Below are 17,594 nucleotides of genomic sequence, written 5' to 3' on the forward strand. Positions count from 1 at the left end.
GGATACCATTGAGATCCCACTGCCTGTAGCAATACTCCATGGACAAAGACATCAGCTTTCCTTAAAATTGTGCATTACCTGCCCAGCACTTTCCTAGTAATATTCTCCCAAATAGCAAGGAGTGCTTGACTACCTTTGTAACTTCTTTTTCCAAAAAAAAAAAAAAAAAAAAAAATCTGAAAAGTTATTTAAATTTACCTGTAATGTCAGAATATACTTGATTAGACACTACAAATAAGGATTATTAATTTATCTCCAGAAAGTCAGCTTTGGATAGGGTACCTGAGTACCTGAGTAACTCTGGTGAAAAAACAAGACACAATATTCTTTTGAATCTGACAGTCTCAGTATAGACCCTTCCCTTGCCTACAGTCAGATGTCTAACAAATATGATTTTTGAAACTGATCTATTCACAAGAGACAGTGGTCCTTACTGTTTCAAGATACCTATAGCTCAAGAAGAAGAGTTCTGAAGATTTACAGTTACAGTTTTATGTTCTGTTCACCACCCAAGAAGTAAACAGCAATACATCAAATAAGAAAATACTAATATGGAATTAGAAAAAATCGTCTTGATATAAGAAAGATTGCAAGGGCCACACATTGACACACTAACAACTGAGAGGTGTAGATTTGGTCCTCCAACATTAGAGAGCCCTTTTTATTCTCACTGATCCTTCAAATGCTTCCTTTGTAAAATGAAAAGACATGACAGATCTATTAACATCAAAGAAGTACAAACTCTTGATCTTCAGGCTCTGAGAGTAGTGCATCTTTTTCCCCAAGGTTAAAGTGTATTTTGCAATAAGACACTGAGCCATGCACTCATAGATAAGGAAAAAAATGTACACACACAAAAAAACCCAGATGCTAAAGAGTCAGAAGATCTGTTCAGTAGCAGAAATGAGTATTTATTAACAAAGGCATCCCTAAATTCTCACTTAAGTGCACATGTTAGCAATGATCCCAAACAAAAAATACCACTCTATGCCATACTGAAGAGAAAACAATGTTTGGGGCGTTCTAGACAAAAGGTGGATTTTTCTGGCTATGGAAAAGGTAAATCAGTCTCGCAGTGTCTGGGGATCTGAGAAAAATTTTGCTAGGAAGTTCTAATACTTTCATATAAATAAAACCCACAAATTCTATCCAAATTCTGCATTTCAAAATCAAATAAGCAAATTAACAGCCAAGTGTTGCTAAAAACCCTGTCTAGCCTCCATTCACACATTCACATTTATTCAGAAGAAAATAAAAGAAGCAGAAAATTGAAAGAGTACTGGAAATGCATTTATTAGTATTTAGCAATAACTCTTAAGTTATATAGCTTTGAGAAGAAATGCTCCTTTTTTTTTTTTCCATATCCTACACTTGATGAACAAAAAGTCTGGAACGCTTAAGGATCAGGTCTCTCAAAACTGTTTATATATCACCTATCAGTTTTCTAAATTGAGTTAATCACGAATTGTCACAAAGTTTCAAGACACCAAATGAGCTCTTGGTCTGTGTGGATACTGAGCTGCTGACAAATGGTGTACAGCTGAGAAAAGTCTTCTAGAGACTTTCTGCCTTGGGAAAATCCCTCACATTTTTAATGTAAATCTAAAAGCTATTTTTAATATACTCATGTTATCCACACCATTATGAGTCTCCAAAGCACTTCATTTCACTGTAGTGTTTTTAGAAGTCTATAATTCTTGACAAAAAACAACACTGAGCTGCTAAGTAGAATACAAATAATCAATCCAAGAGAATCATGTTTGCTTAACTTAAAATTTTAACAAATGTTTTTAGTAACAAATTTATCTTTAATTAGTGCATCGCAAAACTATTTTAAGGAAATCTAAATTAATTCCTTGTGAGACAATTAAAAGGAACTATGTATTGTTAATATTTTTAAGGGAATCTGTATCTATTTGATTTCATAAGGTGGACTTAAGAGTAGCTACAATGTAATTTCTTAAGATGTTGTGGGACCTTTCAGAGTTGCAGTTTACCTCCATGTTCTAGAACGCATACATCTTTAGATGCTACAACCTTTAAGTCCCTTTCACCAGACCACAAATACTGAAAGAGGTCAGCGAACATGTTACTTCTCTACATTAAGAGTATGTCTGAAGATGAAAGTTTATAAAAGAGAGAAAAAAAGGTGATTAGGATTTTCCACTAATGTACTTCACCTGTGAATAGAAAAGCTATGTAAGACATCCCATAAAATAAATAATCCTTGTGTCTCCTGCCCCAGAGCAACATACACACAAAAACACACACACACAGAGCTGGCATATATGTGAGCTCTGATATTGGTGACAGTAATATTGTAATTTTCCAAAATTATAAACTGCATTTGCTTAAATGCTTGCCATGGCCTCTAATTTTGCTTCCTCGTTTTCAATTGCATCACATTGTGATATAATTGTGATACACTGTGATACAAGAATCTCCAAACAGATTTTCTGGAAAAGTGAGTGTCAATGCCTGTAGAAACCATATGTATTTCTGAGTGTAAGACTACAGCAAATGCCTTATTAGGACATACTAAATCTGCTATCATGTCTCCAGCAGTGTCAAGAGAGCATGCTACATATGAGCACATTAGCCTGGGAAATTTTTTAGGTCCATTCACTTCATACATGTAAGTACATTAAAGATGGCATTCCTGCTTATTTTTTAGTACTAACTGATGGACCTCCTGGACATGGATTTTTTAAGTTCTTTACAACTATAAATGCTGTCTGCCTCCACAAAAATGTACAGTAATTTCCATCTTTTACCTGCTTTTAATCAATCTTCTACTAAAATCCCCGAACTCCACAGTTCCATTATTATGGAGTAGGTGGATATCCATTCTGTTTTCATTCTCTTCTCTGCCCCTGTATTTTTGCAGACCTTAGCCATAATCCCCAAAACCCACTTCTGCCAGCTCTCCTTGAAACTGAAGGAGTCTCAGCCTCCTCAGTCTCTTCTCACATGGCAGCTGTCCCATTCTCTGGACCATTTTAGCTCTCACCGAAAGCATTTTATCTAACTCAGTTGTGTTTTCTTGAGATAGGTATATCAGACTGTATTCTAGTATGTCTAGTATGTAGTGCTACAGGTGCACTAATGTTTATACCATTTCCAATGATTTCCTCCTCTTATTTCCTCAGGTAGAATTACTCATAGGTTTAAAACTAGTTCTTTTACATTAAAAAAAAAAAAAAAGAAACAAATGGATTTTCTTTGTCACTTCTGTAATGAGTCTAGCACCTTGTTTACTGTCTATAAAATGCATCAAATCTGAATCTGAGACTATTCAGATATATAGCAGCAAACTGACATTTAAGTACACTTTTTCAATAGTCACAATGTAATTGATCACAATTAGCCACTAACTACCATTAAACTCAAATTTATTGAGTAAAGCTCTCTATTAAAATTGATATATTCTCAGAAGAAAGAATGTATCTATCAGCTGAAATAAGCCTTCAGTTTTATAAAAAATTTATTAACAAAGATGATAAAGAATTTTTGTAGTCCTGAATCTGTGTTCTTCTCTTCCTTGCCTTTTTTCCAGTTTTTCAGCAACCACCGACAAACTTCCACGCATTATTGGCCTCAATGTGCCCTTATCTGTAGGGTTAATTTGCATTTTTATTCATATTCATTCTACCTTTGCTTTTCAATCAAAAGATGTTAGACCCTACAACCTCAACTTAACACAAGGAATTTTTCACACACACAAAAAACTTGCTTATTTTCAAAATCTAAATTATGTTTAGAGATACTGTGCACTCTTTGTTGCTGGTAAAATGCGCACTGTTTTACCAGAACAGAAGACCAATTGACTACTTCTCTTTTCAGTCCAGACATCACCTGCCCATATTCTCTACAACTATTTTACACATTTTTGAAGTGTATATGATATTCTTGGATGAAAAAAAATGACACAGGTAGAACTTCCCTGGAAATGCCCATACCTAATTAATGCTCACTGCTAAAATAAATTTCTTATCACTTTCCCTTATTGTTTCTGCCTCCTTCTTCAAAATAGGATGTATTAAAATAAAATCAACATCAGTGGAAGCTCTCTTCCATCCATATACTGGTCCTGAAGTAGAAAGCACAGAAAGCTTTACAAAGTAAATTAAAAATTAGTTCTTTAGTAGTAACCACAAAAAAACTCTACCCACTTAGATTTCACAAAGACATATAGGTGAAGAATTTATATCCCAACAGAACAAATTTTAAACTTCTACTGAGTTCTCTTCCTGACAACAGCTTTTTTGGGAAAAGGCTCTCAAAATTTATGTTTTGTACAAATTTGAGAATGTGGTATGCATTGTGAAATTCTATTCTTTGCTACTACTTTGCACAGCAAGACCATGTCCAAAGTGTTTACAGTCATGACCAGATTTTCTTGTAAACTGAAATGACCGTATGCCACACATTTTCATTTTTACAAGTAATTTCATATTTTAATTGTCTTTTGTCAATATATTTTCCTCAATTATATAACATGAACTTTGTAACCAACAGACAAAACTCTACAATTTTTTTGAAACATGTACCTTACAATTTTGCGTAATTCAGTGAAAGACACAGCAGCAATTTGTACACAATTTTATGTTTCAACCTATTTTATAGCAATTTAAAATCAAGGTGTAACTTTATTCTCCACATAGCTACCTTTAGAAGGAAGTAATCAAATTAGCAATTTTCAAATTAATTTATACCAATAAAAAGTAATGTAAAATATTGTGCATATTCACAAGAATTTGAAAAGATTAAATTAAAAATTATTTGCCAAATTATTTTGAATAAATATGGCTTCAAGCAGACACTGCTAAGCCAAAAACATCCTCTATATATGTTATTTTGCTTGGAGAGAGTTTACTGAAAGATAGTGTGGACAAAAGTGAATGGTGACCTTCCTATACACATTCAGATATTTTTAATTTTCTAAAGATGTTGTCAGAAATTCACTACTGAAACAGATGCTACTAGCTCCACATTTTACCTCTATTTCAGCCACTGAAGGCTAAGCTTCAGACAGGGGGGAAAAACACTGTAAAACACCACAGCAGTTGTTGTGCTGTGTGAATGTAACCTAAAAAAACCCCAAACAACTAACATTTCTATACCATTGTTTCTTCTTCCTTTTCCCCTAAGAGCTTTCCTGTATTGAGATTACAATATGTACTTCTAGTAAACTTTTGAAGTACGCAGACATGTTCTCAAGCAATCTAGCAGACACACTGGAATTCACTGCCAATTCTGACACAGGAATATTAATGACTCACATTCCTTTATCTGCCAGTGGTCATTACTGATGCAGCAGGGAATTACACACAGTGAGATAACTACCCATACCGTAGCTTCTCCTAAAACACTTGCTGTTGACAGATAACATTAATCTAAATAATGTGTGTTTGTCCAACTCAGTAAGGCCATTAAAATACAGTTCCCTTATCCAGATTTTTGGGTATCTGGGAAGACTGGAGACCCTGGATTTTCTGACTCTGGTTTTCTATATGCTCAAAAAATTCAAAAGATGTAGGCTTTTCTTACATAGGGGAACTTCACGGCCTCTACAATCAGACAGAGGCGAAGTTGCCAGGGCTTAAAGGGTTCTCGGACTTCCAAGCTTGCAACTCAGCTCTGTTCAGCGCTCTGCTTTTGGGAGGTAGAGTTTTACAACTACCTGAATTAACAAGAGCTCTGAAAGATACTCAGCAGCAATCTTCTTCAGAGCTGCAGAGATGTACACAGAAAAATGTTCAGAAGAACCATTCTGCAGTTTTCTTCAGTTTTTTCTGAAGTTCAAAACCCTTTTGATTTAATCCTGAATCTACACTTTACAAAATACACACAAATCTTTTGCTCATACTAAATTTCAAAATGTTTTCTTATGTACAGATTTGGAGATAACCAAAACAGGTTCTTAAAAATTAGTGAAACTGAAAAAATTTATTCCTTAAGGCATTCACAATTTTGCTGTTAATACTTGATAATTTACACCAGGTTAAACAGATATGGTGGTACTTATGGCTACTCCGGGAACTAAGTTATTCAAATTTGCTTCAATGTAAGGATTTGAAAAATATAGGCTGGATAAGCCCTGGCTCATGCAAAGAGCTGTTTTACCTGTAGTTTCTGCAGCTAAGTCAGTATGTTTGGAATGATTGCATAACATTTGCATTTTCCCTGACTCTTAATCTCAACTATCACATTTATTCCAGAGCCTTCACTTTGCTGCAGAGAAAAATGATGCCTCTAGAATGGTTTGGTATGACTAGCTGTCCCACTTTCCCCTAAAACTAAAACTTTAACTGATGGGCCATTCACTTGACGTATGTTAATACCGTATTTAACAAGTGCAATATAAAATTACTCTTGCAACAGTATATACCAATTTTCATCAAATCAACTGAAAAATGTCCTAGGGTTGAACTGAAGAGAGCATATCAGAATTCCTGAAAAAAATAATATAAAAGAAAATTGGAAGCTTTCCCCCCTCCCCCAAAAACTCAATTGATACTTGCATGTATCACCATTACTAAAAAAAAAGAAGAGATGTAACCAAAGGGCTGTATCTTACACAGAATGCATGCTATCAGCACTAAGATAAAGAGAGATGACGCTGTAAAAATATACCAATAAATAACAGAAAGATTTTATCTTTAAGTTTTTCTTGTCACTGCCTGTACTTGAAAGCAATAATTGAAATTACCTGTTCAAAGATGTTGGAGTTTGAATGTAATTCTAATCTACTCTGAAAAAATTCAGTTCTAATTATCAAAGGTACATGCACAAAAAAGTAAATAATTTCCATATTGGGCTTCACTGCATGTAGTGTTTATGAACTTATTCTGGAACAGTGGGGGGTTTTATTATAAACCATATATGTCCACTTGTAAGGCTTACTATAACATAACTGATTTAGGTAATTTAATTACTTTGAAAGATCTGTGTTACAAACTTAGTGTTACAGACAAGTGCGTAGAGAGAAAAATTCAACATGGACTGCATGAATGTGTTTCAGCTAGTTGAAGAACTTAAAAAGTTCTTAAAGAGAAAGGGTGGTATTAGCAGGGAAAAACACACACGTTCCCTAAAAAAGAAAAATGAAAAAATAAAGTAAAAAACCAAAAAAAAATACAGAGGAAAAACTGGTTTCACCAATACTAAATTACTGTCTTTACATCCTGTTAAATAAGAATTTGTCTCAATTACCGCAACATCTGTTATAAGTAATCACTACCCTGTCAGAACTAATCCTGGCCTAGAGATGATGGTATGATGATACAGTGGTTACCTGCATGATGGTAACTGTCACAATATGCATTAGAAACCAGAGAACAAACTAAGCATTTATTCACATTTCAAATAATTGGGAATAGAAGCAATATACAACAAACGCATTGTTTTTAGTTAGTATTTCTGTTTGCTTTTTTACTGTCAGCTGCAAACACTTCTGCTGAAGGAAGAGAGAATTGTTGCTTCTCTCCTAAAACAGCATCTCCAAAGAAGTAACAAAAGAAAAATGCCAGAGCAGAAGCTATGCAACCAAGAATGAAGGAAAAGCACTACATAGACAAAATTACTGGAATGCAGCAGAGAATTTTGAAATGCTGGTGATCAGGCCTTTCTCAGGGTAGAAAAGGAACAGGACACACAAGAATCAACTCAATTACTAAAAAGCAGGACGGAGACTATCTGCAGAAAAATATTAATAATACAGAATAATATTAATAATACAAATTAAACTCTTATTTTTCAGAAGTTGGAATACTAGGAAAAACCAGGAATAAGACTTTTGGAAGAATTTTATATTTGCTGTATTTCTTTGAGCTCAGTGACCCTTGGCAAGGTCAGAAACAGATAATAATGTACCATATTTGATAGTTATGTATGAGTCTCTGAAACATATAGGCTTATTGTTATTAAACAGATGAACCTGCATAAAGCTTCTGGATAGTTACTGTTCTGTCAGTTCATGTTAAAAAAAAAAATGAAAAAACCCAGTACCTTTCTTATGACAAACAAAGCTACATTACTAATATCTCAGCAGATGTGGTGAAGCATTGCCATCTACATCACTGAGAACCCACCCAATGAAAAAACACTGTGAACTAGCAAATTGCTGTTCCCCAATAAAGACTAACGAGAAGTACTTTCTTTCCTCAATGTAAGTGTGCTTAACTCTTTCTTAGTGTGCACTGAAGCTACAAATACCAATTATAGAAGAAAACATCTAAAAAAAGACTCACAATTCGTGAGATTTTTCACTTCTTGTGTTTACAAGTATCACATCATATTACTAACAACAAAAGGTAAAACAGCAAGGTTAGCTTTGCCACCTTTCAATTTTGCTTACTTTTCTCAGTCAAGCATTATTTAGTTGCTGGATTAAGAGTAAGAATCAAATCTAGTTTGCACACATACTTGTCCTAGTAGGTTTATCAGCCCATGCCAACACATTTCAGTGTTTGGGGTCTTTCACAATGATTGAGAAAAACAAGTGTGTCATTGCCTCCCTCAGCTGTGAAGGCTGTATCTAAAACGTAAAGTACTAAGGACTACCACTGGAAACTTCTTCAGTAGTATTAAGGTGGCTTGCTACTTGGATCCCACTCACAGTAATCTGACAGTGACACTGGAAAGGTATGATGAGTTCCTTACCGATTTGCAATTACACCAGAAAGTGTACAATGCAGGGTCAATGTTTAGATATACCTTCTCTTCTGTAGTGCCTTGATGTTACCAACACAAAAATAATGACAAAAGAAGGAAGGCATGGCCTTTAAGGGGTGACAGAGAAAAAAATGAAAAGTTTTTTTTTTTCCCTTTGGCTCACTTTCTGTGTCCTCTCCCCATTAAAATGAAGTAATGTGGTCCGGCCACTCTTTGTGAAGGATTTCAAGAAAAGCTCTAGGTGAAAGTAGGGTCTGGGACCCTTCTAGAAAGAGCAGTACAAAACAGGAGCAAGAGTATCTGCAAGAGCAGAGGGCAGAGCAACTCCAGCACAGCAGGAACTTTTCTTCAAGTGAGAAGGGCTAATCATGGAAGAAGACACATCTTTCTGTGTGTCTGCATACAGAAAGCTCACAGATGCCGTCCTATCTCTCACCCAGGCCATAAAATAACTATGTCTGTGGAGATTCAGTGTGTCTCCCAAATAAAGTACTGTGCATACGATTAAAATGTGACTACACCATGACCCTCAAAGGAACTGGTAAAATAGAACATTCATTTACCACTCACAATATAAATGCAATATTATGTGGAGTCACATAAACATATATATGACACACGATTTTATTAACACCATATAATGTATACCATTTGTATTAATGTATATAATTATTTAAGCAACTTAAAAGCTGGTGCATATTAAATACTTATAGTAATATATCATTATATATATCTATTTTATAATAAAGAGGAATCATAACCTCATTCTGAGGGAAACTGTCACAAAAAGCTGATCTTTGGGCTTCTTACAATTTTTAAAATAGGCGGAATACTACAACTGCTAAACTATCCAGCATATGGGCCCACTTCCCAATTAATTACTTGCTGGCTAAAGTGTTAAAATGTCCTTGGTTTCACCTTAGACACAATCATCCCAGCTGGTCATTATCTAACTGGAAAGGGGCCAAAGAATCTCAGCTGTCAGTACACAACAAACATGCATGTTTTGTCCTTTTTTTCCTCAGTTTACTTCACTTTCATATAGCTACACTTAAAAGAAAGAAAGCTTATTATGCATGAAACTGAAAAAAATTTGTATCGCTTTTATTGCTGTGACTCAGTATACCTGGAGTGCGGGTGATAAGTGGAGTGATCAGGAACTCTTCTGTATGCATTTACTGAGAACTGATTCATCCAACCTTACTAAAGATGATACTATTACTGTGTTCCTACCTAATTTAACAGATGTGTGAAAAAACACAGAAGTCTTCTAACACAGAGCTGAAACAGTTATTGATTAGTCATGTGTCTGCATAGCGTCCGGACATAGGACATTGAGGGAAAATATCCCTCAATGAAATGAATGTTAGCAGTCAGCTTGTAGCCGATCTGAGCAGTCAGCTTGCAGTAAACCTGCAGATCAACAGGTGGAAAGCAAATGGCTTTTCTCATTTGCACATTACTTCAGGAAGCCACAGGAAAGCTGGGAGAAGGAACACATGTAAACAAGGCAGACCTAATGATTTCCTAATTAAAAAGGAGATATTATCTTCCCATTAATAGATAAACTAATTGACCAAAATCCAACAGTTTCCCTTCAGTGCAAGTAAACATAGGTGCCTTTCCTCACTGAATTGTCACATGATTAGGCCAGCCACTACATTGTCAGTTCTGCTTGATTTGTTTGGATACTGTACTCTGTGACAGCTGTCGGAAATAATACATTAGAACAGCTGTTGCAGCAGTTACAAAGGGACTGGAATTTTAATTGGACTCTGGATATCAATTGGGAGGGGGATGTCTTTTTTTTTTTTTAATTAAAGTTAAGACAGAAATATTCAAAGAATGACAGATGTCTTTAAGGTATTTGACCAATGTCTGGTAAGAAAAGCTGGTGCTTGTTTTGATTGTATAACTTTGTGGTAGTAGTTTCCACCATCTTAGCATGAACTGCTCCATGCTTAAGAAAATGGGCATTAAGAAAAACAGTAAGGAAGTTGCATAAACAACCTTTTCAAATACTGGTTGTGATCTAGAGAGGACCTTGCAGTTTTTTTAAGAATCACTCAAAAGGAAACTCTCTTAGTAACCACCAGCTGAAAACAAAACTATTCATGATGGCCAACACCTAAGCATAAATGAATAATACGCTTACTTTCAGCATCAGCATAGAGTAGCAAGCACAGGAGCACCACCATTGGCCTGACTACGTGCATCATCCGACAGCTTGGCACCAGCATGCTTTGGCAGCCTTGTTCTCACTGGCTTAGAAGCCACTGCGAGTCTGTCCAGTCTGAAATTTCAGATGAAGTATTTTCAGAGCCTGTGAAAAGATAAAAATACAATTAGCAAAAATAGGCCAGAATTTTCCTTTTTTTTTTTTTTTTTTAATGCATTCACAATTTGAGGCAAAACTATTTTAGAAGACAAAAGGGTAAGGCAGAAAGGAAAAGAAACGTTATTAATTTCAGGCTACTTGTATATACAAGAAGATCCAAGACACAGTATATGTTAGCACTGCTACAACACATTTCTTAGTGTACCTTTGCCACACAATCAAGCAACTGTCACATCCTGAATCTTTAGTTCTATTCAACATCATCTTCTGAACCAATGAAACTAGTATTGTTGATGAAGTTAAAGACATCACTGGAAATCATGTTGCGAGAAGGTAATCAAAGCAGATTAGGTATCCATAAAATCCACATGCAAACAGGGAGTTGATGCCCTGGCATCTGGTAAGAGTAACACCGCAAAATCTACTTCAGGACGTGTTATTAACATACTTCATAGTTCAGCAACTTTCAAAGGTTAAAATTCCCGTCTTGATTTCCTGTACGTATCTGCATTATTCCTAATAGAAAAACAGAAATCTGGCATTGAATAAAGGACTGAGATCCCAATTCAATCCATCTCATTTATTACAATGCATAATTGAATATGATACAGTGGTAGAACTACAGTTCAAGTACCTGACTTGAAAAAAGAGTGCCTTATCCTTGTCCAAATATGCCACGCTAACAGAAATTAAGGAATATGAAAATATCTTCCCCCTCAGACAGGAAATACTAGAGATATCCCTAAGCAGCCTGACATTTTCACTAAAATAACCTGAAATGCAATGATACTTTCTGAAGGATCTGCAACATATAAGCTTTGTTAAGTTTGATACCACCTTCTTCATTACCACACAGGTGGCTTCCATGCAGTTAAAGATGGAAAACCAAGAGGGCAGAGAAAAAAGTATACTAATTATCATTCCACTAAATAGATCTTACAGTTTTGTGGGTGGCATAAAGAGCCCATTTTCAGTACAGGGAAACGCTCAAAAGAATTTACTCATGGAAGGAAAGACATGAGCAGCTGGTAGAAATCTATGCTACGTTATAAATCTCTTTTGTAAAACTATCTTTTCAATCAGCTACAGCTATCAAAAAACACAAGCCTAAGAAATCTTCATAGGCAAAATGCTAAAGGCACCAGCTCCCCTTTCATCGCTACCATCTTCATGCCAGCATTTCAAATGACAGCAAAGTCCATGAGACACCAGTCCTGTCGGACTCAATTTGTGTCTGTGCAAGCGTATCGGAGCCAACTGCTGTGTAACGATTCCAATGCTATCACAAAGATGGAGATGTATGAAATGTACTTTCATGGAAGAAGTGATTTTTATTTTGCTTCTTCTGGAATGCAGGAGTTACAGGGGAGCCCTGAACTATCTCTAAAGGCAGCTCACTTAAGAACAAAATTATCTTTTCATTAGCACACAACCACATTACCTGATGTGTGAAGGTGAATAGAGAAATGTGGTGGGTACTGCCCTACTCCTTTCAGGGGAGGAAGCAGAGAGGAAACAATACTGATTAATAAGGGGAGCAGAGAAGGGGGAAAAATGGTGACCACCAAGGTATTTGTTTTACACAACACTTTTTTAATGGGGCACTGGAGATTATTTTCATACATTTCAAGCACTCCCATCAAAATATTAAATGTGGTGGCTAACAGGAAAAATACTACTGTCTGCTTAGGTAAAAAAAGAATTATAAAAACTTTATTATTCTGATACGTGAATATGCATTTATCCTCTACAAGCTGTCCGCAAATGAAGGGATGTATCACAAAAGCTGGCGAAGAACAGGTTGAGGAGAAAAAAGAGCTTTTTTTTTCCTTTTTCTTTTTTTTTTAAGTTAAACCTCATTCCATTCTCTCATTCTAAATGCTCATACAGCCACTTGGGAATACTGCACTCATTGTCTCTGCTTTGAAGGTAATCTTCATTATCACTCAGGTCATAAAACGAAAGCCCTTGGTATTCCCTTTCTTTGATGTTTCTGAGAGTCATGGCTTTAGCTAACCTGATAAACACACCAAGGTTTCCAGGAGACCCTTTGCTTGTTCTTTGATCTCCCTCTTTACCTGCTTAGGTGTGCAAGCAAACTTGTAGTATTTTAGCTCAAGGAAACAGAAGCACTTGAATAAAGATGACAGTTGAGTCACTTTTCTTTCAAGTGAGTTGAAGATACCCTGTTAATGGTGGTGTGCAGGTGATGGGCTGGTAACAGAGAGAAGGAAGCCAAGAGATATTCAGGTGCTATCAAGGTTCTCCACAAAAGTCTGCCTTAGCTTCACTCACAAGGAAAACAAACCTTCAGACCCTGCTACTGACAACCGTACCAACACTGAGATGATATCATGTGGTATGTAGGTCTGTACTTGGCTTATTTGTGAAAACTAACATGAAGATGCAATTCCTTAAAAGGACTAAATGAGCTTATCAAGACAACTATCAGCTTCCACATCAAGCCACCTTAGTAGTTCCAAAGTGAAAGGCTCATCTAAAGCATTAATAATTCTTAAATGATGTAGTTCCTTTCCTTTTCTGTTTCCTCCTGACAATGGTTCGTTACATCCAGAGTGTGGTACCAAAGACAGTGAAAACACAAGCAGCACTTGCAGCACCAGGTTACACCAGCCTTGTCATCAGAGGACCAGTACTTACCTTGCAGAATTAATCCTGAGTGAGGTACTCTCTTAGCAGCCCCTATTACAACATTCACACTGCACCAGGGCAGAAGATGGGGCTTCTCCTTGGTAGAAGATCTACCAATATCTAGAAGAATAACTACACAGAGGTCGACAGTTCTTTGGAAAAAAATCTCTCTTTATGAAGATTTAATAAAAGCTGTTTTTATTTTAGGTGAAGTGCTGCATAATTGCTGTATTAAATAATCAAAAGTTATTTTTCCAATATCTCTAAAAGAGCTATCTATGAAACCAGGTAATACATATAACAATAAGTAAGAGGATAGATTTTCCCTGATTAGTGGTATCTATTAATAGGATCAGTAAAAGTGCAGATGTGCAGCTCTCCCGAGTGTTCAATGCAGAGACAAAAGAGAATTCTCCTCAGCAGGAGCAGAGCAGATGATAGTACCAGGGCATGGGCACGTGCACCAATTATCCTCAAAAGAATCAAGTGGGTGAATGAACATCTGAACACCAAAATGCTTCCCTGCAGTCTGTTTACTTTAGCAGCAAAAATAATCTTTTAGGTGCTATCACGGTACTCATAAGATGGTTCCTGCTCCAAGACAGTTACAGGAAACGCATACCTGGGGGCAAATTTTAGAAACCTAAAAAACCCCAAAAGTAAACACTAATTTTTTTTTTTATCTGCTTGATTTTCCATGCCTGAATGTGCATTTAAATGCTTGGTAACACAGAAATTCAGCTCAGCAGGGAAGAGTTGTCAGAAGACTTGAACACGGACAAAAAAGAACTCATAACAGATGCAGGAAGACACATTGCGAAAAATAATGAAGCAAACAGTAACTTAGAAAACTTTGGAAGAAAGGGATTATGAAGGTGTAAGAGCTCATTTGTGCTACAAACAGGATTTCTGGTTCAGCTTTTCCAAAGTTTTAAATTGTTCAGTAATAGGATTTCAGCTGATGGTAATCTCTGGTTTGTCTCAAGTATTTCCCATAGAAATCCCCTATATTTCCCCATAGGAAAGTAACCGGATACATCTTAATATAAAAAAAAAAAAACCAACCAAACAATGGTGTTTCTCTAAGAATACACAGCAGCAAAGATTAAAACAGAAGACAGTGCTGAAATTCTCTTTCTACACTTCATTCATCACATCCACAATCCTGAATTACATATATTTCCAAGCCACAGATTTTTAACACCATGCAAACACAAGAGAACAAATACAAAAAACAAATTTCAAAAAATATTACTAGAACTAGTGATAAAAAAAGTGCAAATACTTCCTATATTTGCATATCAACCATGATCCCTACTTAAAAAAGAAAATAAACAAATTTCATGGACAAATCCTGGTTGCAAAAAACTGACAGCTGAATCATTACTAGAAAGAACAGAAAATAATGCATAAAATTAATTCTCATAAGCTCTTTAATCAAAATCAATTCAGAAATACCTCTGGGTAAAACAATGTCTTTTAAAGAGAATTAAATGTATTTTCCAAAGCAATGAGGGCAACTGGCAGAAGCAGAAGTTCCACATTTTGCTTGCTCTTTTATTGATTAAACATGATAAATGTTTTCATAGTTGACCTGCTGGAAAAGTTCCATGTTTCATCACGCTTTTATTCTTTAAAAATTCAAAATGCAAACACATGATTAAGGGAATTTAAAGGACAGCTGCGCTGAGCGTTCAAAAGTTTAGTCTTACCAGTCTCTGGATAACAATATACCCTAATGCTTGTCTGTATCATTCCCAAATTTCTCTGTTACAGTTATTCCAAGATGAGTGAGCACCCATCCGTAGAGTAGGTTTCTGATGTCATGCAAGCATTTGAACTACATCACTATAAAAGCACAAATGCATTACAGTGATAGGTGGAATTCTGCCTACATAAAACAATTTATGTATCAATCTGACTCTACACGGTAATTCTATGTTAGACTTCAACAAGGATTCCTCTGTTACCATCAAAAACTGAGTGGATTTTTGGCAACTGAAGAAATACATAAAACTGCTTAGTGAATAAATCAACTCAACAGCAGCAAAGTACCTTGAAATCACACCACTGGGATGTTTTTCTCACATAGAAAGTTGTTTAAAGGTTCCTGGTTTTTTACTTACAAAAATACTTACGTTCATATGGAATCTTAAACCATACACAGAAAACTTTGCCTAGCCTGATCTTTATACAGCTTCAGTTCCATTTTAAATTATGAATTAAAATACCAATTTTAAGCTGAAATGTGTCTCAATGCTTACAAACTTCTGCCATCTTAGTCACTTTTGCAGGTTGTAAGAACTTTTCATACACGTGATACAGAAACAATTCATTAGAACATTGTCTAACTTCTTAACTTTGTGCCTTCAAATAATGGCTTGAGAAAAACTTTGTGCTGGCAGTGGCTGAAGTGCAGAGCTGGAAACAGTCTTCCTATAGAAAAGCATAGCATGTTAGCTGTCTATGGATATTAAAGTTATATATTGTTGAGAATCTATGGAAATAATTTAAACCCTGTTACAAAGTCACAGATATTGCGCAAACAAATGAAACATCTTCCACTAAGACTGACTTCTTGCCTGAACAAACACAAACTCTGCCAATACCCCAGTCTTGACTCCAGTAAATTACAGTAACCCTGAAATAGTCCTGCTCTGACTTTGCCCATATGAGAAATTAAAGAAAGCAAACTCTATTTTGACACTTGTTAAAATAAAAATCAATAAACCTACAAAAAAAAACCCAAAAAACCCAAACAAACAGAAAAACAAACAAAAAAACCAAACCAAGTGAACAAAAAAGAAGGAAGGAATAAATAAAAGAAACAAAACAAAACAAATGCTGAAGAAGACAGAAGGACAGAGACAAAGGGGGAAAAAGAGCAGCAGCTTCGAAACGAAAAGGAGCTAAAGCAAGTATCTTGGCTACTCTGTTATTTTATTCTTTCTTCGGCCATAGAAGAGAAACAAGGTGAAATCTGTACTAAGGGATCTAGAATCAGCAGGTCACTCACTAGCGGTGTCCTTGAGGGATCAATACTGGGCAAGACCTACTTGTTATCTTTACTGATGATTTGGATTAGGGGGTTGAGTGCACCATTTGTAAATTCACAAACAACACCAAGTAGGGTGTGACTGTTGACTGTGGATCTGAGGGAGAGTAGGAAGGCTCTGCAGAGGGATCTGGACAGGCTGGATCATGGGCCAAGGCCAGCGGTGTGAGGTTCAACAAGGCCCAGTGCCGGGTCCTGCCCTTGGGTCACAACAACCCCAGGCAGTGCCACAGGCTGGGGCAGAGTGGCTGCAAAGCTGCCCACAGGAAAAGGACCTGGGGGTGCTGCTGACAGCAGCTGAACATGAGCCAGGGTGTGCCCAGGTGGCCAAGAAGGCCAATGGCATCCTGGCCTGGATCAGCAACAGTGTGGCCAGCAGGACCAGGGCAGGGATTGTCCCCCCGTACTCGGCACTGGTGAGGCCACACCTCAAATCCTGTGTTCAGTTCTGGGCCCCTCACTCCAAGAAGGACGTTGAGGTGCTGGAGCGTGTCCAGAGAAGGGCAGTGGAGCTGTTCAAGGGTCTGGTGCACAAGTGCTGTGAGAAGCAACTGGGGGAGCTGAGGCTGCTTAGCCTGGAGAAAAGGAGGCTCAGGGGAGACCATATCGCTCTCTACAATTGCCTGAAAGGAGGGTGTAGCCGGGGGGGGGGATCAGGCTCTTCTCAACAGGACAAGAGTAAACTGCCTTGAGTTGTGTCAGGGGAGGTTTAGAAAAGATATTAGAAAAATTTCTTCACTGAACACGTGGCCAAGCAATGGAAGAGTCTTCCTTGGGAAGCCATTTGAGTTGCCAGCCCAGGAGATATTTAAAAGACATGCAGACATGGTTTAGTGATGGACTTGGTGCTACATTAACAGCTGGACTCAAAGG

At 36.6% G+C, this 17,594-nt stretch overlaps 1 protein-coding gene across 1 annotated transcript in view; it reads right to left on the bottom strand.

The window, feature by feature from the left end:
• Window positions 1–17,594, bottom strand: part of PTPRD (protein tyrosine phosphatase receptor type D) — a 568,740-nt gene that overhangs the window by 276,809 nt on the left and 274,337 nt on the right. The window contains exon 3 of the mRNA XM_069001512.1: window positions 10,832–10,999. Coding sequence (XP_068857613.1) covers window positions 10,832–10,916 — 85 coding nt within the window. The 5' untranslated portion in view covers window positions 10,917–10,999. The remainder of the gene's footprint in view (window positions 1–10,831; window positions 11,000–17,594) is intronic.

Source organism: Aphelocoma coerulescens, assembly GCF_041296385.1.
Source record: "Aphelocoma coerulescens isolate FSJ_1873_10779 chromosome Z unlocalized genomic scaffold, UR_Acoe_1.0 ChrZ, whole genome shotgun sequence".
Classification (NCBI taxonomy): domain Eukaryota; kingdom Metazoa; phylum Chordata; class Aves; order Passeriformes; family Corvidae; genus Aphelocoma; species Aphelocoma coerulescens.